Genomic DNA, 27,489 nt, shown 5'->3' with positions numbered 1-27,489 from the left:
AGTTAGCAATCACAAAGCAGATGCCAATATACTGTATAAAATTCTCAAAGAAAGAAAGAAAAACATTTCAAACGTACAACAACAAAACCAACCACAAAACAAGATAGTTAGCTGTTAAGAACAGATAAGTAAATATGAGAAGAAGGGCCAAAACTTCAAGTCAGTGGGATTCATAAGAGGATAAAAGTTATTCTTTTGGGGCTGGAGAGATGGCTCAGTGGTTAAGAGCGTGGTCTGCTCTTCCAGAGGTCCTGAGTTCAATTCCCAGCAACTACATGGTGGCTCACAACCATCTATAATGTGATCTGATGTCCTCTTCTGGCCTGCAGGTGTACATGCAGGCAGAGCACTGTATACATAATAATAAATAAATAAATCTTTTTTTAAAAAAGTTATTCTTTTGAAAAAGAGTTAATTGGGGAAATAGCAGAGATAGAGATAATTTATATATAATAAAGTACTTATAAATCATTATTACTGAAAGATGACAAGCTAATATTTTGTTGATTTTTTTTTATGGTAGTGACTAAAGATAATTACATCAACTGTAAAATATAATCATTTTTAAACTACCAGACCACTGATACACACACACACATATATGTTTTCAGTTTAATTTTGAAATATCTATAACTTAGGAAATTTTTTCTTTACTTTGAACATCTTATTAATAATAACCCAATATGTTCTCCTCAGCAAAAGTTTAAGTCAAGTGCTGACACTGACATACACAACTACAGCATAATGTCAATGTGCTCAGCTTATGGACATTTGTTCTGCAAATGTGTTCCAATTGATTCAATTTTTTTTAAAAAAACTGACATGGCTTGATGTAAATAAAAAGTTCTGCTAATGGAAAACTCAAAGTATTTGATTCTACTTATAAAAATCAATTATAGTGCAAAAGAAAGCTGTAAAATGGTTGTAACTTACTGAATCATCAGTAGCCGACGGCGGCCAGCCCTCCCATAACTGATGTCGAACAGGTATGCTTGTAAGGTCATACACATTTCTCTTTACCTATAAAAAGGAAGCAACAGAATTAAAATAGGATTTTGACATTATTTTATAATGACAGCTTTAGTTCATTTATTTAAGACAAAACACTAATTCATATTTTCTCTTAGCTTTAAAACAACAATTTAGAGCTAATACAAGTTTTTTAAAAATTACAAAAGTTAAAAAATACCATAAATTCAAGAGCAGAATTCCAGTAAAGGCTACGTGAAATAATATTTCAGGTAGTAACTTCCTCTCAAGACTGATGTTTTCAGTGTGCGCCTGTTTGTACAGGTATATAGAAATGTTCATGGGCACACTCAGGAGCCGGAGTCACAGGTGGCTGTCAGCCACCCCCCGTGGGTGCTAAGAACTGAACTCAGCTTCTCTTCAGGAACAGCATATACGCTTAAGCGCTGAGTCGTCTCTGCAGACTCGGCATGACTGTTGTTGATCACTGGCTGACTTCAAGTATCTCTTCAGTTTAGAAACTTGAGGTAATGGCTCACTGAGAGCTGACTACATTTACACATGTTTATAAGTAATTTAATTTTAAAACTTAGTGATTCAACCAAAAGTAAATGCCAAGTTTCCACGAAAGAGGTGAATCTTGGTTGAAGTGCAGTGAGGGACTGAAGTTACTTCGTGTTTTAGTTTCAAAGGCATAAACAATAAAAAAAAAAAAAGTTTTGTGGTTTCTTTGAAATAATCCCAAATTAAAAACTAATCTAAGGTCTCCATTGACATAATATTTTAGGCTCTCCTAAAGAAAAAATAAGTGCTACATAATGAGTTCTAGGACGGCCAGAACTACTTAGTGAGACCCTGTCTCAAGACGAGCCTAACAGCAGCTTTATTATACCTTTCACTTTAAAAAGAGAAAAGTCAAGTCAAATAACAAGGTTGTGTAGCGTTCAATTATCTGCTATCCAGAGACTTAAGAAAGATCTTATCTTGCTGAGGGTGGTGGCCCACACCTACAGTTCCAGTGCCCCACTGTACACAGTGAAGAGCCAGCTTAGAAAATATAGAACTCTGCAAAGCCACCAACCCACACCCCATCCCACCCACAGGGGGCCACACCTTTCTTTAATTTCTTAGGGTTTTTCCCCCCTAAAAAGCATATAGAAATTCTATTTCCTTCTTTGTTTACAATTAAAATAGTTAACTGTAATAATGAAGAGGTAGCCATCTTAACTAGTTCTTCAGTTTAGTGTACTTCTTAACATTTGGATGAATTTTGAGATGTGACATGTATCTTCTTCTATAGTTAAGTTTTAATATGGCTGCTCCACAAGCAGCACTAACTCATGCTTCTAAGATGTAGAACCCTAAGTACCATGCTGTCCAGGTACAACATTTTGCTTTCTTATTATTCCTTATTATTCACAAACATATCGAAGTTATCTTTCCAGTGAAACAGAGATATGCACACACTAAGGCAACAAAACATGGAACTCAATCCACTTTTATCTCTAATGTACACCTTTGGGGGCTGAAATCTGAGGAGCTTGGGATATGGCTTGATCCCCCACTCAATTTAAACAGCAGCTTTTTTCCGGAGTGTCTTAGCAATGCTCAGGCTACCACGCAATATTTTGCATCTAGTCATCACATCAACTTTGGAAATTTTGATCGGTCCTTACCAATTCAACAACTTAGCCAAAGGCAACTGAGCAGCCTTGAAGGACTCACTAGTTGAGTCTATTTCATCACAGTTAACCATTAGTGCTCTGGGAGACAAAGGTGCTTCAGCAATCCAAAGCATTATATTCATAAAAGAAAAGAGAAAAGAATGCATGAGGAATCCTTACACTTCAAGAAAAAAAATTTCTTCCCTTAAGCTTACATTTGAGTGCCAAGATACACCAGAGATCATCAGCTATTTTTTACCACAATCAGAAAAACTGAGAGAGAGAGAGAGAGAGAGAGAGAGTGTGTGTGTGTGTGTGTGTGTGTGTGTGTGTGTGCGCGCGCGCGCGTGTGTGCGTATGCGCACACGCATTCGTTTGGAAGGTGGAGAGGTTACTCCAGTGTTGGAAACTTGGACAAACATGAGGAGTGCATAAACAAATAACTTTGGAGTGAAATTCTTTAAATTCTACTTTAATTCTAAAGTATGATGAATGATATTATGAAATGAACAGTATTTTTTGTTTCATTAATTTATATATAACTGAACTGAGTTGAATGACATTCCTCTGCTATTGTAAGCCTGGAAAGCATGTTCTGGCTATAGCGCTGTGTTGGTATAAAGCACAATGCCAGACTGATGTGCTGAACAAAAGTGATCAAAGTTAGAGTAATGTTAGCCATTGCACAAGCATTTGGCTTCATTGTCCTTCCCAGAATGACATCTGTTAAGCAACTTGTCATAGAATAAACTAGTTAATGCAGAAAGAACTCAGCTGCGAGAGCACCATGTAAAGCATATTAAGCTAATGTTTGATTGTTCCAATGCAAAGGCTAAATTAATTCATAAAGTACTGAAATTATGACAAAAGAAATATTATGCCAAATCAATCACTAAACAGCAATTTAAGTGAAAACAAGTTGGCTTTTCAAAGTTAAGCCCATGCTGTAACCACAGGCAGACTTTCACCATTATAAAGCAAAGTTGTAACAGAATCACCAAAATAATGAGTTTAATGAAAGAGATAAAAATTCCATCACCTTTACTGATGAGTTACTGAATTAACATTTTACATCACAATTGTTTAGTGAGGGAAAAATTTAAAAGTACACAAAGCAAATGTGAAGTTTTTTTTTTTTTTTTAAGTAGTCTTTGAGGAACTTGAATGACAAAAACACAGCTGTGTATAAGATGATGCAGATGAATTTGCAGTTCCTATGAAAAAAGACACATAGCTCTCCTATGGGAGGAGGGAGACTAAAGGGAAGCAGGGGGAGGCAGGGCAAAGGAGTAGGGGATAGAGATGTTGCAGAGAACAGGAAAAGAAAGTGGAGGGGAAAAGCAGAAAAAGATTGAGTGAGAAACATGAAGAGAGGAGAAGGGGAACAGCTGTGAGAAAGGCAGAATGAACAGAGGCTGGCCTGCTGCAGCTGACGCGCTCAGCTGATACTACAGTCCCATTTCTGATGCAGTTTCATCTTTAGAGACTGAAATTCCAGTTACGTAAGAACACATGACACTTTCACTGGCTACAGTTTCCTGAGACTTTTTTGGGGGGAGGGGGGTCTTGCACATTTTCGCTGATAAGCACTGACTCAAAATCACGTTGAACCTTCAGAATCTTTTCAATCTTGCTTTCTGTTAAGCTCTAAATGTGTGAGATTTTAGGTTGTTAACCCATGCAAATGTTTCATTGAGTTCTGAAGGAATATAATAAATACTTTGGTTGCCAGCTAAACATACTATATTTGAATTAGAGTTCTAGACTAACACAATTCTTTTTCTGGAGTTTGCTTTCTAGATTTTTCTTAAGACAATTTTTCTTCACAGCTTCAGATATGCGTATATGAGTACACGTACACATTACACACACACACGTACACACACGTACACATTACACACACGTACACATTACACACACAGACACACACACACACATACACATTACACACACACACGCACACACGTACACATTACACACACACACACACACACACATTACACACACACACACACACACACACACCACACCAGAATGACTTGAAAAAGGGCAGAATACAGTTCTGATTTATTAGTTACATTCATTGCTGATGTGTCTGTACATACAACAACTAAATTTTAAAATGTTAATTATCTCTATTTCAAAATTCATAGTTCTATAGTATTTATGGATGTTTTCATATGAAACAGCATAGGCGGAAGAATCACCTTATCACGGCATGCTCAGTAAAGTCATAGGAACTCATCTTTCCCAGCTTCACTTTAAATTCACTTAAAATTTCTAACAACTTCTCTTTGAGTAAAATTTCATTGTAATTTCGTAAAGGAAAAATTCTTAGGAAAGTTACCCAACTAAATAGTAAATTTTAAAATTTAGATTCAAGTAAGATTAAACTCAAAGGAAGTGTTCTTAGTTATTCCAAATGCAAACTAAAGGTCTATAAAGCCTAAAAATACTGATGAAACTGTCAAAACTTTTCTCAGGTAATATTATATGCCGTCTGGGTATGTGTTGTGGTGTAAAAGAAGCAGAGCCAGAGTTCTAGCTCTAATGCCACAGCTATTACTGGTGGGCGCATTGGCAGAGCCTTTCTGATACTTAGTACACTCAGCCTGAGAAGAGAACAAAGCAGCAGCATCTTTGCTTTTCAGTGCTATAAAGTCCTATGATTTCATGACAGTATTGCAGTTAATCCTGGCTGCAAAAAAGAAGAGCTAGATACATGCTAAACAAAGACATAATGAGGGAGATTACAAATATTAAGGCTCTAGTCTTAATTTTCTAAGTTAATAGCAGTAGAGTGTATATATCAGACACCAAAGAGGAAAATGAAAATAATTTCAGGTGAGAAAGATATAAAAGCATTTAAAATCAAGTTTTTCCTGGATAAATACATTTCTGAGTCTATTCTTTTCTTATACCTTAATAAAAACATAATTAATATTTCCCCTCATAAAATCTACTGTTAAAATAATGCCTGTCACAGTGGTTTCTGAATTAACTATTCCGCCAACTGTGTCATCAGTGAGACTCTGGCCAGAACATTGCTATCTATGTCTTAACAGTTACAATGTTTTAGAATCATTGAAATTGGGCCCATTAGTTTGTATTCATTAAACATTTTAATGTAGGAAAATATATTTAACTGATAGGAGTTCAAAATAGCTTTTAGCTGGTTCTGGATTTTCTGATTTATGGTACCAGTGCACATTGTCTTTTAGAAAGTATCGTGAAACAACAGGCATCATTGTGATTTTTCCGCCGCCTTAACAAGAAAAAAAGGCCTCTGGAGATATTAGACCTCAGCTTATCCAAATTTGAAATATATCAAACTATGAGCTGCAACTGGGTGGAACAAGTAAGTGTTTGCAATGTTCTGTTTAAATCAAAACAAGGCACACAGACCAGGCTGAGTTCCAGTTTCCTGGCAATCCCTGGTGCTCTGAATGGCTTGTGTAGTTAAGAAACCAACCATTTCTGATTCAGAACGGGCTTTGAACACATACTTTGAACACATATTTAATGCCTTTCCTTTTCTTCTTTTTAACATATTGTACATGCACTGCAGTTGTACATGGATTTGTTTTTCTAAGATGCAAGTTGAACCCGAATAAAAATCCTCCCTCAACAGGGGGGGCCAGGGGGAAACGTCTGAAACCGGATGGTGCAAGGGGAATGAGAAGGTGGCATCAGTAATCAAATGTTAATTAGCAAGCTTTCCCCTTCCCCCAGGGCTGGCCTGTGTGAGAGAATTCAAATCAGAAATCAATGCTCCAAGTGTTTAACTATTACTTCTTCTCATTAACCATTAAAAGACCAAGCAATTTTCTCCTCATAAAAACAGTAACTCAAGAATTTCTTTTTCTCAAATACCATCTTTCCAGAAAACAATGCAGAGACCTATAAAATTCGAGTGCTTTTCAAGCAGGATCTGAACCAACTGTATCCTGCACTTTAACATCTTTTGATTCTAACAACTGCACCTTCATTCTGTTTTCACCACGCTTAGAAAATGTATTTTGCTTCTTCCCTATCGAGACAGGGCAGCCAGCATTTTACAGGATTATTGGGATGGTGATAATAAAGTGAATCAAGTATAGAATCTAGTTCAATAACATACAATTGTAAATGGAATGTGGCCACCATGAAAGTGGATTAAGCATTTCCACTAGAAAACTCATAATTATACTGAAACTTTGATGAGAATAAAAATACTATAAAAATTGCAAAAGCTACACATATTTAAAGCAAACTAACCTAAGTTGTGGATTTAAGTAAATAGCTTATATCCTACTTAAAAGTTAAGTCTATATTTTCTTAACTTTTGGTTTCTCTAACCGGACTTGAATTCGCTGTGCAGAGCAGGATGACTTCAAACACTCTGATTCTCCTGCCTCCATTACCAGGCATACACCACTGCGCCAGGCTGAAGTGTGCTAAGGAAACAGTAATCCATGGCTTCATGCATGTCATGCTATCACTTTACAAACTGAGCTACATCACCAGCTCTCAAAGCATAATTTGAAAGAGAAATCAAAGTCTGTAATAGATGAGAAAATAGGCTGAACATCAAAAATGTTTTTAAAAGGCTAAATATTAACTTAGTGGTGGATAAAGGAAAAATTTAGAGAAATTGTAAAGTCTCAAATAATGATCTAATAAATAGAAGAAGTCAATGATTTTACTACAACAGCAGTCCTTAAAGCAGTAGTGATGTCAGCTGGAAGAAATTAGAGATGCATATTCCAGGGCCCTGTGCATCGCAGTGTGCTGAACACTCTGGGGGCTTGCATGGTGAGTAGTAACCAGCCCTACAGATAACTCTTTCCAATCTGACACTTAAGATGTAGAAATTTTATACACAGACTGCCCCAGACAGACACACTTCTTTAGCTAGCTGATTTTTAAAATTTTTACAGTCTATGCTTAAGGGGACCTCTCCCTTTTAAGAACAAATAAATTTCTAGAAATCCTAAAGTTTTGTTTGAGTTAGCAGGTTAGGTGTGATTAGATGGCAAATTGATGTCACTGAAATACTTGAGCCTTGTAAATGTACAATCTTTCAATAAATTCTAACATTGTGGAAAGCCATCTTTTCATCTATGTTTTTGTTATAGTGAGCTCATGATAAACTAATACATATCATGGAAGAAAAGAGTTCGTTTATTGCCTGTACTGAATAAAAATACAACAGTCTTAAATTTTCCCCTCACATAAAATTAAGTAAATTAATGAGTTTGCACCATCAGGCAGGAAAATGTCAATTAATAAGGAAGACCCAGAAATAACTGCCATAATATACGAACATTTCTTAGCGTCTCATGTGAGACAACATTCATTCAATAAAGCTCAATTTATATATTATTCCCACTAGTTCAATGCATATACTAGTCTGCGAGTGCTGGAACGTGTGTTCAGCATGGACAAAGCTCTAGGTCAGATTCTCCAAAATAAGAGAGGACAACAAAAAAGAAAGACAAGCCATGATTATTCATGAACCAAAAAACACTTCCAACTCAGAGATGTTTTGATTTTAAGTTTGAATTTCATTGGGTAAACAAGATATTTCAGAAGCAATGCAGTAGTTAATCTCAAATATAGGATACATAGTAGCAAATATTTAGCTACAAGCATATTTACTGTAGCCTTGTCAGTAATACACAAAATGGTACTATCTAATATCCAGCAGTACCATAGTTAAATAAATGAAATATGCAACACTAAAAGTGGCCATCCTAAGAGAGGAGAGAGCAACTGGCCAGGCAGTTTTAGAATGAGGATGCCAGAAATGTCCTTGGTCCCTATCAGAGGTCTGGAGTGTCTTAAGGGAGTTCTGTTTCCCTGTTATCTCTTGCCTTAAATTAGCATTCTTTCCTGGAAACTACATGAGGTCTTGACCCGAAGAGCACCTGGATTCCTGGTGGATGCGCCAACTGGGCTGTCCACCTCCCCATGCTTCACACTAACCAGGCAATAGATCTGCAAAGCTATACCACAGCTTGACGGACCTGCTGCTGCCTTATAAGAACTCTGCCTTCTTTCTCACTAAAGCTTTCTATAGTGAAACTTCTAAGACTTGGCTTTCTATTCAAAACCTAGCCTTTTCTATTCAAATAAAATATACTATTCTATTCAAATAAAAATTTTATTCTTCGAATTCACACGACAAGAACTTGGGAGCCACTCACTCAGTGAACACTTTGAGATAACCTTTACTGCTGAGTTAAAGCCCACCTGAAGTAAGAGAGAAAGCCTCCACAGCATTCAAAGACCACACTTTTATTACGTTAAAGCAGGGCATGCCAAGTGTATTCCAAAGGCCAGTAAGCCTATTGTCCTTTTCTGCCAGCAAGTTACACTAGATCATCACCAATTCTACTTGTTTTCAGATGGTCTTTGGTGCTTTTGTACTAACCATGTTAGCAGAGTGGAGCACATCCAACAGACTGTACATTGAAAACTTTTTAATATTTATTATTTGACCCTTTACAGGGGGAAAATGTCACAATAAAACTCATTGTGTATAATTAATAGATGCTACCATTTTTTTAAAACTAGGGACTGAGGAATAGCTCAGTTGTAGAGTGCTTAGCTATTATGCACAATGTCCCAGGTATATCCCCAGTGCCATGAAAAAAGAAAACAACAAAGTTACAAAGTAATGTCCATTTCTGCTTAAATACATGTATACATGTATATACAGATCCATACAATATCATTGGTAGAAAAACAGAGAGACAAACACATCTAACTTTCTCCTTTCTATTTCATGGGCTTATGACTCACTTACATATCTATATACTTTCTTTTTCATCTGTAGTGAGGAGATTTCTATTAAAAGTAAAGATAGTTGTACCCGAACAACCTGGGTTTTTATTTCAGTTGTCCTATTAATGGTCTGGGCGATGCTGAATACAGAAGTGGGAGAGTCCTCAATAAAGTAGTTCCTAGTTTATATTAATGTATTTTTCCCTCAATAACTTTTACCTGTATTGTTATCTTTATTTTAGAAAAACAGAAACTGAAGCTCAGATAAAGTGATCATTTCAAGCTTCCTACACTTAGGAAATGGTGACTACTGAGTCAAATTGAACTCTATAATAAACACTAGGGTTTAGAACCTTTCATAATTATAGCAAATTTCCTAACCTGAACTTTGTCTGTCATATAAAAGTTATGGTAAATTATCTTTAAAAGTCTTTCCACCTGACACTTTTACAGTTGTAAGTAAGGAACTTCTTTCTTCTTCTTCAAGACAGGATCTCATTACCTAATTCAGTCTGGCCTGGGACTCACCTGTCTCAGCCTCTTTGAATGCTGAGCTCATGGTCATGCACCACCACACAGAGGCACATTTACTCATCTGTGAGACCATTCAACTTACGCTGACAGTGGTCACTGAGTAGTGACAAGTGAGGGGGCCAACTATAGGCAGTCTCCATGACAAAAGCAAGGAAACCTTTTTACAGCTGTTGTTCTGAAGAAGCAATAAAGTATAGTTGCTGGATGCCAACTGTTGTACTTTTACGTGTTGTACAGAAAGAATAACTGCCAGAGCAAATAGCAGCTGGTTACTGTTACATAACTGAATGCTGCTTCCACCATATGAGTGCAATTCCTGGGGTCACAAATAACTGGGAAAGAAAGAACAATAGACAGAAACACACACAGAAGAAGAAGAAAAAAGGAATACTAACACGATAAATAAGCTTTGTCATATGACTGTCAGTAAACACTCCTCCATCCTCACTGACCAATGCCTTCTGAGCCTCCTTCAAAGAATTCAACTAAAGTGAAAAAACATGATGAGATTCCCACCACAGCACTGCTACTTTTATTTGACCAATGTTTGGTACATCAGCCTTTTTCTACCTTGTTATTCCAGTTTTCTCTCTATCAACCAATGGACACTCTTGCCAACTTTTATTTTATACTTATGAGTTGGATAGGTAAAATTCTTATTTCTAGAAACAGCTTTGTTGTATCTGCAACTCCTGTGAGTTCTAAAATGAAACTATATCTCTGCGAAAGAGAATGTGGGCAATGCTTTTAAACTTCTGTGCATATCATTTTTGTCCCCCCCCCCCCTAGAATTGAAATTTTACTTCAGGTGAATTAATTCATACACTTATGCTACAAATACACACAAGCAAATTAATCTACTTGCTTAAATATCCTTCATTTAATTAATGCCTAAGTTACAATGACAAAGCAGTTTTCAAATACTCTTAACTAAAGAGGGCAGTTGAAAAAACATTTCAAAAGTTTAAGTATTGATATTTTTGGCAAGTTACAATTTTGTAATGTGGGAATAAGAAACAAAACAAGCAAACAAAACCCTATCAATCCTCCCTACTCTGGCAGTGTCACACTGAACCATGATGTTTATATTTGCTTTGCTGCATTCTGCTACCCATGCAGCCTTTGCTTTCTCTGAGAGGTGAAAAAAGTGGTGGGAACCATCAGTAATAGAACTGCAGTCTATAATCAGGTCTCTAATAATTTTATCTTTTCTTGTTAACAAAAACATGCAAATAACAAAAGCAACAAAAGGACTTAGTGTTAGGGTCTGCCATGAATACTAACGTGGCCTGGGGGTGTGGTTCGTCAAGTGAAAATAAACCATTCAAGTCATCCACATCAAGAAGAAAGTTTGGGAACAACCAGAGCAGTGTTTGCATTTGAGGCTCTGGAGTCAGAAGAGTTGCATTTCCCTTGACTCTGCTTAACTTGGGCACCGGAGACAACATACTTAATCTCTCCCTTAAGAATGGGGAACTAAGTTTCTGCAAAGAAGAGACCCATGGTATTTAATAGTACATTTGATTAGACTTTAAAATTCTAACTTACCACTTTTCATGATCAGATTTCACCGTTATTCTAAGGGAGATGTAGGTGAAAGAGAAAAGAGAGCATCTTCAGAAAAGTAGCTGTGTTGGCCAAGAGCAAAGTTACAAAAGGATAAGCACAAAATTACACACCTAGTTAACTTTGACTGAATGAAACAGAGTTGGAAACTGCCTCCAAACACCAACTGAATGGCACTATAAATGAAAGCCTGATACACACCAAGCTCTAAGGAATGAGGCGGCCAATGTTCAGAAGCTCTATTTAAGTGGCTTTTAATTAAGGCAGCTAAAATCCTAACCCAAGGGTTTCACTAGGTTTTAAGGCTGGTTCTAAAATGGAGATACAGCTTATTTAGAAAGAAAATACTAGAAACACCCTAGCATTATCACTTAATGTATTATTAAGATGGTGAAAAAATTAACGACATGATTCATTAAATAAGTACACATTCTAAATAAACTCTCTGAAGTTTCCTGTTTTAAAAAAATAAAAGATTACTCCTATTTATTCATTAACAAAGCTATTCCTTAGCTCATCCCTGCCATAACCTGTTCTATTCAAAAACCATATGGGAAAAGACATAAAAAACTGCCACAAACCATGGACTTCTGGTATTAGTGCTACACACAGCATACCCCTATTCATTATTCTACCTCCCTTGTTTAATCTATCATTAAGATTCAGTGACCCTACACTAAATTTAAAGCAGATCCTTCCTTCCTCCCATGCCTAAATTCACATACTTTTCTAGTTGGGGATGCCCTCAAGTATTAACAACTCTACGGGGTTTCACTAATCTCAGCTCTGAACTATGGCATGCTATAGAACCAAGAAATTGCTGTTTTACGTCTCTAACTATGGAAGCTCCATATAAAATGACCATATAATTTATTTAATAAGATAAAAGAAGAAAATCACACCTTTTTTTTAACTGTATATGACAGAAGAGGTACATGGAGACATTGCCATGTTGTCTTTATCAGTAAGACATAGAAGCATTACTTCAACTATATCCAGAATGTTAAATAATGGTGAAATTTTCAGGGATTGGCCATTTTAAAAATAAATGATAGAGCAAAAAGAAAAAAAGAAAACCTACGTTGATCTAAATACATAGTTGATAAATATATAGGAAAATTAGGTTTTAAGAAAGTATTTTAAAAATAAACTCAATTTTTAAAGTATAAAGAAAAACCTCTAGTGACAATAAGATAACACAAAGGATAGAGTTACATATATGATAGTCTACTAAAAGTACAAATCATATAGTTAAATTATTTTTTCAAAGTGACACTTTTATTGTTTTAATCATTTTAGTAAGAACTATCAATGGGAAATAATTAGTACTCCAAAATTGAAGAAAAATTTTAAAGTACAAATAATTGAAAAAATCATAACTACAGAGCTATACTATAATTATTAAAGTCAACATGACAAAAGTTTCTTTTAAATGTAACTTAGGTAACTGCTACACTATTTAAAATAGACCCTAATTATTGTCAATTCCTTCACTATAAAACTGTTTACCTGAGAATGAGTATAGAGTAATTTACATGATACTACAATAATTAAAATGTTGTGTTCCTGACAGTTTTATTTTTCAGAGTTATATTTAGGGGCCAGAAAAGAGGGCAGAACCCTTAACGTATGTATGTGGTAGGTTTAGAAGACATGGAAGCTGTAGGGATACTGCAGTCACCACCAGACTGAATGCCCCACCTTACTCAGGAACCTCTTCCCACGTGCCTTCGGTACAGCAAAGAAAATGCTAGGATGTTTGGGGAGCACATCTCTTAGATTCCATTAACTACTTAATGTAGTTGGAATAAAAATATGTAAATAGTTGTTTAAAATATGCATATGGGGGTTTTTTAATAGGTAAATTTTTTAAAAAGGAAAGAAAATGGGAGAAAGTATAGATGGGACACTAAAGAATTAACACCCAAACTTCTGTCCACAGGGAGCTGGAGAGAGCTCGGTGGCTACGAGCATGTACTACTCTTGCAGGACCTATATCAGGCAACTACAACTGCCTATAACTCCAGCTTCAAAGGACCCCACGTCTCTGGTCTCCAGGAGCACCTGCATTCATATGCACATTCCTATACACATAGACTTTTCTGAAAAAATAATCTGCCTCCATACAAAAAGTTGATACTCACTTCATTATTCTTAAAAACTAAAAACGACATATATTAGGGTGATGACGGAGAATCAGTAAATTAGTGTGCATATTTTAGGGATAGTATGTGATACTACTAGCAAGTGGAAAGAGAACTTCCCCTTGGACTTAACAAACTGAAAACTCAGTTCCAGCTTTATCAGGCACATTCACTTGAGTGTTAATAATTCATGATCATTCATTCAGTTGTCCAGTCAGACAACAAGCGTGTGTTGAACATGTAATGTAAAGAAGAGATTAATCCATAACAGTGACGATGACAGAGTCGTTGCCTTCATGGAGCTTATATCTATACATGTATTGCAGTAAGGAACAACAGGTGGGAGTGGGTAACGCAAGATAATTCAAGAGGAGGCGCTACAAAGAATAATAATAGATGCCTAGTTATTTCCTATGTAAGATGGGTTGAAATCTTGATAAAAATGTACAGGTGCACGCAGAGAGACTACAAAATGCAAAGGTTCGGTCAGGTGCTTTACATACAGACCTATACGTTACCTGGTCTTAGGTTCAATGCATTCATTCCTTCTTTAAAAAATAAACTAAGGACCCAAATGCCTACTACATAGCAGAAGGAGGATTCAAAGGGAACTCTATGGGACACAGAGGCACTTTATATTTTACTGCACCATAACAACTCCCTGAAAACTGAAACCAGAAAATGTGCTTCTTCTGTAATCATCTCATTCCCTACCCCCCTAACCTAACCACACCCGCTACCAAAGAAATGTTACTGGTACTGTCCTCCTGCTTAGCAAACTCTTTCCTGCGTAGATTTGGGACATGTTTTACTTCAGTGAGACTAAATAATCATAAATACCAAATTACTGTCATGTACAAATTAATAAAGTTTATTATACTGATAGCTAACTCAAAGGGATAGTTCAGAGATTCTGATCAAAGATATCTTGTCTTCAAACACAGTTGGGTGTTGTTTGTATGTTTTTCCTCGAGTGACTAGATATTGTCATGCATTCCAAAATAAATGCAAAGTCCATTTGATCATATTTTATTTTTGTCACGTCTCACTGCACTTTGCCAGTACTGAGTAAATTCAAATATGCCCAACCTTGAAAATTGTGGCAGCCTGGCAATCGCATCCAATAAAAGCCATGTTATTCTGAGCACTAGTCTTTGTCACCTCTATATTATAGCCCATTCTTTATGCTGTACATTGTAAAAGAAGAGATGGTGGGAACAGATGTTTCTAATGCCAAGCTACAGTGAGCTTCATTTCTAATCCTGTGCATTTCAGGATGATACCTTTCTGTACCCCTCTCTCCTTCTCTCTCTCTCTCTCTCTCTCTCTCTCCCTCCCTCCTTTTTTTGTTTTTTTTGTTTGTTTGTTTGTTTTTTGTTGTTGTTGTTGTTTGTTTGTTTGTTTTTGGAGACAGGGTTTCTCTGTGTAGCCTTGGATGTCCTGGACTCACTCTGTAGACCAGGCTAGCCTCAAACTCACAGCGATCCGCCTGCCTCTGCCTCCCGAGTGCTGGGATTAAAGGCGTGCGCCACCACCAACCGGCACCCTTCTGTATTTCTATCCTTATGTATGTATATGATTCTTTCCCTTCTGTATTTCTGTACTTACGTGTGTATATAGATCTTTCCTTCATCTATCCAACATTCATGAAACATTTTCTAAGTTATAGACTCTTTTACATACACCATTGCAGCAATCTCAAATGACAACGTTTAGAACTACCAGACAAGTAACAGATTTGAGTGCAATATGACAGAAAAATGGCCCATGTTACTTTTGAGGAAACATATTGATTTGTTATGAATTATCAATTGATGAACATGTCCTATCCAAGACCACTCTCGACCAGCCAACAGCATAAAAACTGTGACCCTCAGCACCACCAGAGCATTTTGGTTCTTTAAAATAAGTGAAGAGATCTAGTTTTGATTACTGTTTTTGTTTTAAAAGTGAAATAAATAGTCTAGCTTTTAAATATTGGCAACAGTTCAAATTTATCTCCAAGTGGTGGCAAAAAAAAAAAAAAAAATACTGCATTGACAGTTTGCAAAGCCCTGTAGGAAAGTCACAAAAACAGATAAAGATGTGATATCTTTGCCTTACAGGAAGTCACAGCCCTCTAGAAAATTACACCCAGAAACAAATATGTATGATACAGTGTGACACTTAAGAATACTAAAGACATCAATAAAGTATCAGGTGGTGCAGAGAAGAGCAACTCTAATAACCGCAGCTCCCATTTATTGAGTGCCAGGGAATTGATCCAGGTACTTTGCACATTTCATGTTCAGATCAATCTTGGGAGCAGGGAAGGGTCCTGCTTTATTATGTGGCAAACCTGCGTTGAACTTTATTATTTCCAACCTCAAAAATATGTTTTCTCCTAACGTATCACAATAGCACTCCACCACTCCAAACCAGTAGTAGTTTTCAGAGGATCAATCATAAAAACATTTGAAAATAAAAATAATTTCTCTTTCATTCAACTTATTTTGAAGAAAATACTGTATATTCTGTAAAGCAATACTTAATATATATCTTTGAACATTACTGTCAGAATTATAGCTGAAATTCTAAAGGGTAAAATAGGTGCATATATTCAACATGTAATAAAACTTGTTAAATGGTTTACTTAGCAGACATTTAAATAACATCCACTATGTCGAAATACTCTTCTAAGCACTTCATAGATTAAAAAACAACTGTTTCCATGCCATTAGTAAGCCTCTCCAGGCTGGAGTGATGGCTCAGCAGTTAAGAGCACTGGCTGTTCTTCCAGGAGACCCAAGTTCAATTCCCAGTGCCCACACAGCAGCTCACAACTGCCTATAACTTCTGTTCCAGAGGATCTGACACGCTTATACAGACATATGCAGTCAAAACACCAATGTACATAAAATAAAAAAAAATAATTAAAGAAGATAAGTCTCTCCATTTCACTTGTAATTAAGAAAATTAAAATATACCATTCTCTCATTTCAACTAGGCAACAACCTTATTACTGTTTATATTAACTTTTAGAATAGCGTACATTGTGAAACAAATCCTATCAAATATGTTAACTAAAACAAAACACCAATTTACATTGTTATAGTTTAAGACTCTTTAATAAAGCTGCTGCCTCTTAAAAACTAACAGTTGACTTCAAGCCCTTCACTGTTCCAGTCAGTTTTGACCACACAACTCTTTCATTGCCCCTTCCTCTTGACCTCCAAACTACTCGACAATACACAATCTAAAACCTGCATCAGCAATTTCAGTACTCACCCTCAAGTCCAAGCAGCATTGGACTCATAGACTAGTATAAAGGGACTGAGAGACCAAATAACTTTACTCTAAGGAAACCACAGGGCGCCTGAGTATGCAAATTCATTTTGAAGAGCTAGTTCATTGGTGTCAGTGTTAAGCATACATCAAGGGCAAATCACGGACTAGGGTACTGTAGAGAATCTGTTTTTTCTACAGTCTATATATTTCATAAAATTCACAATTTTTAAGCAAATCACATGGAAGAGGGCAATAACTGAACAATTTATAAAGCAAAAATAGCTAACATTTTAAAAATATATCTTTTCTATGGAGACCCCTTATATTACAATGTAGTAATTGATGCACAGTATTTTGCCACTACTACTCGTGGCTACAAAATCACTGCTGAAGCCAGTACTGATTATTTAAAAGGTGTCAATATTGGGTTTAAATTGTGAACTTCATTTATTGCTTTATTGATTCAACTAGCCATCCAATCCCATATGCTGTCTACACCAACACATACCCAGCAACTGTGCTCAATAGATGGCAATCTCCCCACTTCACAGCTAATAAAAACGCACCTACAGATGTGGGCAATTGATGGTCTTACTTTTCCACTCAGGTATTTAATAGTCAATATAAAGATAACATACCCCAAATGAAACTATCTCCATACATAGTCTTCTGTCATTTCAGAAAATACAACCACTAACTCTGCTACTTATATAAAAACCTAGGACTCATCACACCCCAGCCCCAAGTTTGCCATCCACTGCTTTGCATCCAGAGCAAGGCCGCTCTCACCCCCCAGCTACACTAGAACGCTGCTGCCTCAGTGGTCTGTCACTCACGTCTGCCTCCTGCAATCCACTCTACACTAAGATGCTGTGATTCCCCTGCCTAAAACCTCTAAAGGAATTCTACTACACTTAGAAGGATCTGACTCACCCCAGCTTTCAAAATTAATATCATTATCCTCCTTAGCCACAAGTTATTTGTTTAAAAATAAATTCATGACCAAAGCTGATTCAGTTAACTCAGCTTCAATATTTTTTCCTGTAATAGAAAAGTACTACTCACATTACAAACTGGCAGAAGAGAGGCACTAGCCCACTGCACGTAGCTGCTACTGCATCTCACTGTGGACACACTGACCAAAAACAAAAACAAAACCTAGCTCAAAAGAAGAAACCAGAAACCAACAACTGCTTAGTGCTTGACTTATGTTACACTTACTAATTACTCAAACATTTAAAAATGATTAAAAAAAAAAAAAAAGACTAGCCAGGCAGTGGTAGCACACACCTTTAAGCCCAGCACTCAGGAGGCAGGGACAGGCAAATCTCTGTGAGTTTAAGGCCAGCACGGTCTACCGAGTAAGTTTCAGGACAGCCAGGGCTATGTAGAGAAAGGATATCTGGGAAAAGCAAACCAAACAAACAAACCACTACCACCACCACCACCACAACAAAAACCCTATCAAGTGCCAACCACTCTATAACATCTACCACAGATAGAACTTGATGTGACTTAAGCATGAAGGGAGCCTTTTTCCCCTGCAGCTTCATTCTTTCCTTTCTTTCCATTTGGAGTATATTTAGTTTTAGAGACCCAGTCAAAATACGGCATCCTGAAAAGGCCTTCTGTCAGCCATATAGGTAACACTAACCTCTGTCCACATTATCTACCATTAGATTTTTGTTATAGCCTGGAGCCCCTCCAAAGACTCAGGTACTGAAGGCTTGTCCTCAAACACAAACAGTACTCAAACTTCAGGTCGAGAAAAAATGAATCATGAGAGTTCTGCCTTCACCAATGAATTAATCCAGTGATGGAATCAAACTTTAAATAAACTTCTGAAAAGTACTGGTATTATGAAAGGTAAGGCCTTTTTTTAAAAAAAGCCATCAAAGAGGTGTCTCTGAAGGGAGTTTTGCCTGGTCCCATGCAGCCTCCCTCTGCTCCCCAGGCACCACGAGGCTTTGATCTGCAACAGACTCCCTCCCTATCATGATGTTCTGTTTCCCATAACCTTACAAACAAGGGATCCAGGTAACAGTGGACTGAAACTTCTGAAACTGTGAGCCAACATAAATCATTCCTTCTTTCATTTTCTAATGTCTGTCATGATGAAAAGTCTAACAGAAGCACTTATTATTTCATCTTTCATATGTTTATCTCCTCAGATAAAAATTCCACATGCAAATTATCTAGTCTCCATACAAGCTATAACCAGGTGCTTAGCACACAGCAGGAAGACCTTAAGTACTAAATATTTGATTATAATGTCAGGATCTTAAGGTAAAAGAAAAAGAAACTCACTTTCTCAGGAGGGAGCAGCCTTTGAAAATGGTCTTAACAACTTTTTAGATACAGACATAAAGAATAAAAGCAGTTGAAGCAGAAGAAGTTCATACAACACTCAGTTACAAAGAGAACAATTATCATTGTTTTATAGATGGAGCGGTCAGAACCAAGGACCAAGTGGTGATAAAGACTTCTCTTGAGGAATCCACACCAACTGTCCTCCTGAACCTGCTCATCCCATCCACTGTCTTCTCTTCTTCATCTTAAAAGTGAGTGCTTTATGTTTCAAGTATTTTTAATAATTTAACTGCACTAATGTAACTATAAAAGATATCTGGAATATGTCACTATCTCAAAGATGAAAAACTGAGGCACAGAGAGTAACTATTCCAGATCAGTTAGTAGGTTAGAGAGCACAAAGGGCTAGATCAACGTAAGAGGGGAACAGAGTCTGTTTACTCACAAGGTTCTTATCATCAGTAAAATTTTATTGCAGTTATTCAAGTAGGTGCTAAGGCTGCTTCAAGGAATAAGATAGTTCTATTGGTATATAAACAAATATATTATAACTAGAGATCCTTTCTCTATGATGGAAGTAAACTAAGTTTAATGACAAAAGCTACAGAGGAATGGAAATCTAGTTAGACTGGGACAGATGGTGATAAACAAGATTATTCAAAGCAAGCAAATAAGAAGAGATCTGAAGAACAAGGAGACAGTCATACGAAAGATGTCCCAGGTAAAAAGAACAGCCATAAGAAAGATAATAAGACACATAGGGGCATGTACATCGAAATAAAGAAACCAATGTAATATTTTATGGTAGTTAACTGAAAACAAAACAAAAGAAACACAAAAACAAATATGATGCCAGAAAGAGACCAAATCATGTAAAAATCATTATAGTCAATGTTTAAGGGTTTGGGTTTTGTTTGGTTGAAATAGTACAGGTGGTTTAAAAGTGAGCAAACCCCTGTTATTTTCTAAGAGTGATAAGGATTAAATTTGACACTTTGCACCTGCTAGGCAAGTACTTGATTACTCAGCTACATTTCCAGCCTAACATGTTTTAAGAATGTTACCTGAGTTGCTACGTGAAGACTAGATTGGGTCAGAAATGTAAGAACCAAACTACAGAAGATTCATTCAGTAATAGACTACTGCTGGAGTTCAGCTAAAAGATGATGGTGACAAGTGGGTGTGAAGAATAAAAAAGGGACTTAAATTAAGTAATGTGCAGGTTTTTAAGATCTACTTGGCTGGAAAGCTTGGCTTTTAAAGCGAATAAACTCTGGTTCTTACAATCTTTCTGTTCCTTCTTCCACAATTGTGAGGAATCGGGAAAAGCAGAGGGAGGAGGAAAAATGATTTAACTATAATACATTTTTAAAAAAGAACTTTATTGTAGCTTCTGGTCTTGACACTACTCCATTTAGTAGTAAGGAAGTTGAGAGTTAAGTTTGCTCAAGCCCTCACTCTTTCTCAGTACAGGCCGAGTGTGAACTGTAATGTCAGACTGTCTGGGTGTCTGCTCCTTCTAGTGCTCTTTGCAAACTGTGCCAACAGTTCCTCTGTGGTGAGGCACAGACAGTAAATGTTCGCTTCCAACTGGAACAAGACTTAAGTTTCTCAATTTAAATTGAAGAATTATATATTTATAATTCTGCATTAAAGAGACAGTTGCGTATTGTGGCTTTTAAGCACTACGTCACAATTTGTTCTTGAAGATAACCAAGAATTCTCTCCCCGAATTCAAGAAATACATTTACAGCTTCATTGTACATCCTAACACCACAGCCTTAGTCTACGATCACTAAGGGTTTATAATTTACATGACCATACATAGCTGAAGAAAATAATTTTCAATAAAATCTCTTTTGTATTTATTAAATTTCAATCCAGTGCTCCTAAAAATATTTTATAAATGAATATAAAAGCTTAACACAGTCTAGTTAAAATGTAAACAAATAATTGCACATGTAAAATGAGAAAAAGAGCAATTGCTATATATTTTGTATATATTTGCAGTGGCACAAACATTGTGAATACGCATATTGAAATAATCAAGACTGTGCATTTACTTTAGTAAAATGAGAACCACAGATACTAACAGTTAATACAATTTTAATAGCACCACCAAAAAGGCCTGACAGCACAGTCCATTGCTGAAGAATAGCCAAACAAGAATAAAGTTCTAGAATTTTGGACATTGTATCTCTGCATCCAGGTAAGAAAGAGTTTGCCTTGAAAAGAAAAAAAACAGGAGTCTAGATTATAAAAGAAAGTGGCTTTTACAGTATACACAGCATGTTTTGACACTACTGGTTTTTTTCACACATGAAACTAATTATGAATCTGAATAAGGGAATTAAAACAGTAAAATAACCTTTTCCAAATAAATAAATAAAAACTTAGTTCTGATAGAGTGTAACAGACTGATAACAGGAATATCTAATGTTTTATAAAATTAATGTTAAGGTGCCATTGGTAGCTTTATCACAAAATAATCTTTAACTTTTTGTTCTCTACTTCTCTGCCTTACATAGAGAAGAATATTTAATAAGATGCTTCCAAACAGAACTAACTCCTCGTGTTCTATCACTTTACTAAGAAAACATGAAAACCTAGCAGAGACTAAGAACTTCCATGCCAAACGTAAGGTGTGGTGTGATCTAGTCCAAACAACTCTCCAAAGCAACAGATCAGAACCCTGAAAGTTTCAACTTACTTACAAGAAATGAAAAGTGTCTCTGATGGTCTTTTTCCTTAGTTAGAACATTGAAGCATAGCATTTAGGTGGAATCTACTGACGCACAATCAATAGAAGGCAATTATATACAGAAAGAGGAAGCTGCTTCTTCAGGTACAAGCTGACCATACCTTGTAAGGAACAAAGCACTATGCTTAGAATAAAGTTGACTTTTAATAATATGCCTGAGAACAGAAGCTAATTTTCAGTTTCATATGCTTTCCTCCCCTTCCCCTGCTTTTTGTTTGTTTGTTTGTTTTTGTTTCTTTTTTTTTTTTTTTTTTTTTTGAGACAATGTCTCATGTAGCTCAGGCTGGTTCAAATTTGCCATGTAGACAAGGATGGCCTTAAACTCTTGATCCCAAGTTCTGGGACTATAGCCTTGTACCATTATGCCTGGCTGCATGCTTTTTATGTCTAATTTTATGATGACTTTGACTGTGAAAAAGCAAAAAGGTAATTAACTACCTGGCATAATTTAATGAAATTTTTAGATGTTTATTATTCTTTACATATGATTTAATAATAGCTTCATACACACATTCTTTAAAAAATTAGTACATTTAAAAAGTCTAACACAACTAAGAACCTTCTATTTTAACTGATCAGTTTCAACAGCTTAACTTTTCCATAGAATAATAAAGTATTTATTAAAATATGGTCATTTGGTTAGAATGTTTTAATTAAATTGCTTTAGTAACTGTGTCAGATCAAATTGCCTGGAGCATATTTTGGAGTAGAATCCAGTAGCTGATTACCAAAGATACACCTTGAGAAAAAGAGTGTACTTGCAACTCATTAGAACAATGTGGATGTTTTTGTTCTTTGAAGAAAATCAAGAAAAAGGCATGTCTAACATTTTTTATCTTACTGGTTCAAAGTATTTAATCTACTGACTAAAATGAGAACACACAATAAGCTTAAAATTTGTGTTGCTCATTGATTGGCTTATGAAAGTTCCTGCTTAAGAAAGCAGATTACCTACATATTGATTACATACTAGCACAACAGACTTTTGGACAGGGACTTCAGATACTATGGACAATTGCAAATATTATGTATAGACCACAAAACACAATTTCTGATTAACTTGATAGTTCTAGTATTTAACACTTACATGTTAAGGTTTGAACATGTTTACCTTTAAAATTTTTTTAAATTATAAATTATTTCAAATTTAGATGACAATAAATATCACTTAGAACTGTCAGAGAACAGTTTATTAAAACACACAAATATGGCTATAGAGGATGTCTTAGAAAAAAAGATAAAACTGTATTGACTTAAGTTGAATTTAAAATGTATTTTAGGGACTGGGAAGATGGCTCAGCAGGAAGTGTTTGCTGTGTAGGTATGAGAACTTGAGTTTTGCAGACCATGGCTATAATCCTAGAGGTCCCATGGCAAGATAAGAGGCAGAATTCCCAGAGGCTCTAGGATAGTTAGCCTGAAAGTGCAGCAGTGAAAAAACAGGAGACTGCCTCAAACAGGGTCGAAGAACAAGTTTAGTTTGTTCTCTTACCTCCATACATGCCCCTTGTCATCTGTGTGTTCAAACAGGTGAATATATGCACATACAGACATCACACACACATACACAAATTAAATAATTTTTAAAAATATAGTATTTTCCACAATGCTACTGTTGGCATAACTGATAGGACTCTTGCCAGAACACCAATACAAGTTGTCTTAATGCAGTAATTTAAAAATAATATTTCAAGTACCCAAGACATTACACTTTGATATATTTTTAGTTATAACATTTTTGACTAGGGAGAAAGGAAATCTTTCATCTAATGGGAGGAGGTTCACACTAAATCCTAACATGGATGTTGAAAGGTGGGTGGTCAGATAAGCAACATACCAAAGCTTAATGGCAGCAAAATCATAGCAGAAACAGCTTAACACGGTGAACACAGAGAAAATGCCATCTTTACTGTGTTAGGAAACACGTGCTTAGCAACCTTGACTTCCAAATAGGCTTAAGAAGGCTCTGAAACAGAAAGAAGCCGCAGCCTTGGATAATGGGCCATTACAAAATATACACTAGGTCTGGAGATTCAATCACCACAGCAGGGGTCAGACCAGGGGAGTAAAGCAGCTGTTTGTTTGTTTGTTTGTTTGTTTCTAAGATAAGGTCTTTCTATGCTACCCAGCTTGACCTTGAACTCTTGGACTCAAATAATCCTAATGACTCACTTCCTTCCTGAATACTATGATACAGATATGCAACATTGTGGCCATGAAAATGTTGTTTTCCATTTTACAAAATTGACTTATCAATATCTTTATTCTTCATACAAAGTCTTCACTCTATTGTCAAACATGCATCTACTACAAAATATGACAAAAATACTGATGGAAGCACAATGTAAAATTAGTCACAGAAACTTTGTGTTGATGTAAATAGTATCTCATGATAGTATCTCTGCTACACACAAAAGCTGGCAGCAACCCTCTTGAAATGCTACCTCCAACTCCCAGTGCAACAAATACCATAAAATAATCAGTAACTCCTTTCATGTATTTAGGCCAATGCTTATGGACTGTGGGTCCATAAAGTTTTGAAGCACTTAATAATTTTAAATTAAAGAATTCTCCTGGTTTTACTGCAATAAAAGGGAAACATAGTTACTATCTTTAAACTCTTAGCAAGCACAGGTGATCTGAAACTTGGTGATCTTATCATCATCTTCAGGGTTTGTTCTAATCTTCCTTTTTGGAACAATTTACATTTTATTAGTGTAGCTCTCTTATATGCCCTTCACATTCCACATTCACTTTTTACTTTTAAGTGGACATTTCAGCTATTTTCAGAACTCAAAAATTTCTCAGTCACTATCACCAAACAAGATCATTTTCATCACTCCAGAAAGAACTCCCTCCCATAAACAGGCAAAGTACTTACATAGATATGTCCCCAAAATAGATAAACAAATATCCAACAAACACATCAAACAATGTTTTACCAATCATAAGCCATTAAAAAATGTAAACCAAAATGACAGCAAAATACCAATTTATGTCCAATAGTATGGTTAATCATAAATTTTTTTATGGGTATAAATGTTTGCCTGCACGTATGTATGCACACCACGTGTGTGCCTGGTGCCAGAGGAGGCCAGACAAAAGCAGCAGATCCCTTTTCTGGAACTGGAGTTACAGGTAGTTGTGAGCTGCCATGAGTGTTATAAACCAAACCTGAGTCCTCTGCAAGAACATCTGACGCGTCTATGATTACATCATCTCTCTAGACCTAGCTATGATTTTTCAAAACACAACAAAGAAGTATAGGTGAAATATGGAAATGCTAAGACTTAACAGTATACAAAGTTCAATGAAGCACAAAAGCCACACACATGTATTAAGGTTTAAAAACTTATTTTTGGTAGCAAAAGTTGCTACCGTTTTACATATAAAAATTCCAAAATATGAACATAACTTGTTATGAGGAGCAGTGGTCCAGTACAACAGATCACAGTACTTCTGGGAATATAAACTTATGCAGTCACTATAAAAGTCAGCATGGAGGCTCCTCAAAGGAGCAAAATGAAAACAGCTATCCAGACTCATCATTCCTGGACATGTCAACAGACAACAGAGATACTAGAATATCCATGTTTACTGATGCACACGCATAAGCTATGGTACTAGCCTAGACATCCATCAGTATATGGACAGCATGAATGAAGAGAAAACAATAGACTTTTATTCAGATGTAAATTAGAATGAAATAATGATATATGAAGAAAATTGAAGGAACTGGAGAATATTGTGTTGATCAATATAAGCCAGTCTCAGAAAGACAAATATTGTATGTTTTCTCTTATATGAGGAATGCAGATTTAATATACATGTTTATCTACTTAAGTAAGAGAAAGTAAGAGAGACAGAGACAGAGAAAAGCAGACATTTAAGTAAAAGGGGGACTATGAAAGGCTAGGAAGGAAGAGGTCTGTAGGGGGATGGGAAGAACAAGAGAACAATAGAATACATGTGCCATGAAAACAGAAGGGTAACTTTTTGACAGGAGGAAGGAGACTAGTGAGAGGATGAAAAATCGGCCCAAACAGATAGTCAATGAGTACAAAGTATAATAATATATATGAGATGATATGAAAAGATCACAGTGAAACACATACTAATCAAACAAATTTAAATGCTTTAAAAGCATGCTTATTTCAATATTAACATTAAAAAAGCTTAAAGTAGGCCCAGCGGTGGTGGCGCATGCCTTTAATCCCAGCACTCGGGAGGTCGAGGCAGGAGGATCGCTGTGAGTTTGAGGTCTGCCTGGTCTATATAAGTGACTCCAGGAAATCCAAGGCTACACAGAGAAACGCTGTCTCGGGAAGGGAAAAAAAAAAAGCTTAAAGTACTCAAAAAACTCACATGATTACTTTTGCAAATGTCTTGGGCAGGAATAACCTCACTACATAACAGATCTTTCTTTTCTAATTCAGCTATACTTTAAGCTCACCTATTCTATGACCATCATCAGGTGCCCTGACATTAAGAGATAAACATTTTACACATTTCCTGTCTTAAGGCGCATATCGTCTATCAGGGAAATAAGTAAATAGAGAGATGACTGCAAGTGAATGAGGTCTAGCTGATACATACTCACAGAGAGAGCACCCAGAAAAGAGACATCTATCCTGAATGACACAGAATTAACTACCCAGATTGAATAACTACCTGGCTCACAATCATGGTTTCAAATTACTTTTGGGAATTTCAACAAATCAATTTGTCCCCTCAAAGAACAAAGAACAGCCATAAAGTGAAGTCACTAAAAGAAAAAAGTAAAAATACATATCATAACTACAAATCCAGTTCCTAGAAAGACTAAATACATATGGGCAAAAAAGGATGTGTATCACCAACAAAGCCAACTCATGTGAAACCAACATTTGCTTTGAGTTATGATATGTATGCATGTTCATGTTAACTACATGCATTTTGCAAATATACATTACACTTTGTTCCAGTTCATATAAATAGTCACATTTGAAATTAGAATTAACATTAAACAAGAGGACTCTTAAGATATTTTACTAATTTCTAGTACTTTACTAACTAACCCATATGTATGTACATGTGTACTATTATCAATAGATAATCTGATGAGCAAGAAAATAAAATGCACTTTATTAAAATTCCCTTTTTACCATGTGATAGATAAAGAGAAACAAGATTTAATTCAAAATAAATGAGTTGACATTTAAATGGTATGATGAGGATGGTGATAATTTAGTAGTATACATACAAACTTCTTTGGAGATACATTTTTAAAAGATTTATTTATTTATTTATTATTTACACCATATTCTGCCCATGTGTCTGCCTACATACTAGAAGAGGGCACCAGATCTCATTATAGATGGTTATGAGCTACCATGTGGTTGCTGGGAATTGAACTCAGGACCTTTGGAAGAGTAGCCAGTGTTCTTAACCTCTGAGCTATCGCTCCAGCCCCCTGAGATAACATTTTTATCACATAAATGCAGGTATTTAACTTTAAGTGCTTTTG

The 27,489-nt window shown here is 36.0% G+C and overlaps 1 protein-coding gene across 1 annotated transcript in view; it reads right to left on the bottom strand.

Moving 5' to 3' along the window:
* The window catches only part of Faf1 (Fas associated factor 1), a 296,484-nt gene that overhangs the window by 163,417 nt on the left and 105,578 nt on the right, over positions 1-27,489 (bottom strand). Inside the window, exon 8 of the mRNA XM_051171269.1 lies at positions 934-1,020. Coding sequence (XP_051027226.1) covers positions 934-1,020 — 87 coding nt within the window. The remainder of the gene's footprint in view (positions 1-933; positions 1,021-27,489) is intronic.

Source organism: Acomys russatus, chromosome 29, assembly GCF_903995435.1.
Source record: "Acomys russatus chromosome 29, mAcoRus1.1, whole genome shotgun sequence".
In the NCBI taxonomy this organism is placed as follows: domain Eukaryota; kingdom Metazoa; phylum Chordata; class Mammalia; order Rodentia; family Muridae; genus Acomys; species Acomys russatus.
The sequence above is the reverse complement of the archived record's forward strand: the minus strand, read 5'-3'. Positions and strand labels throughout refer to the sequence as shown.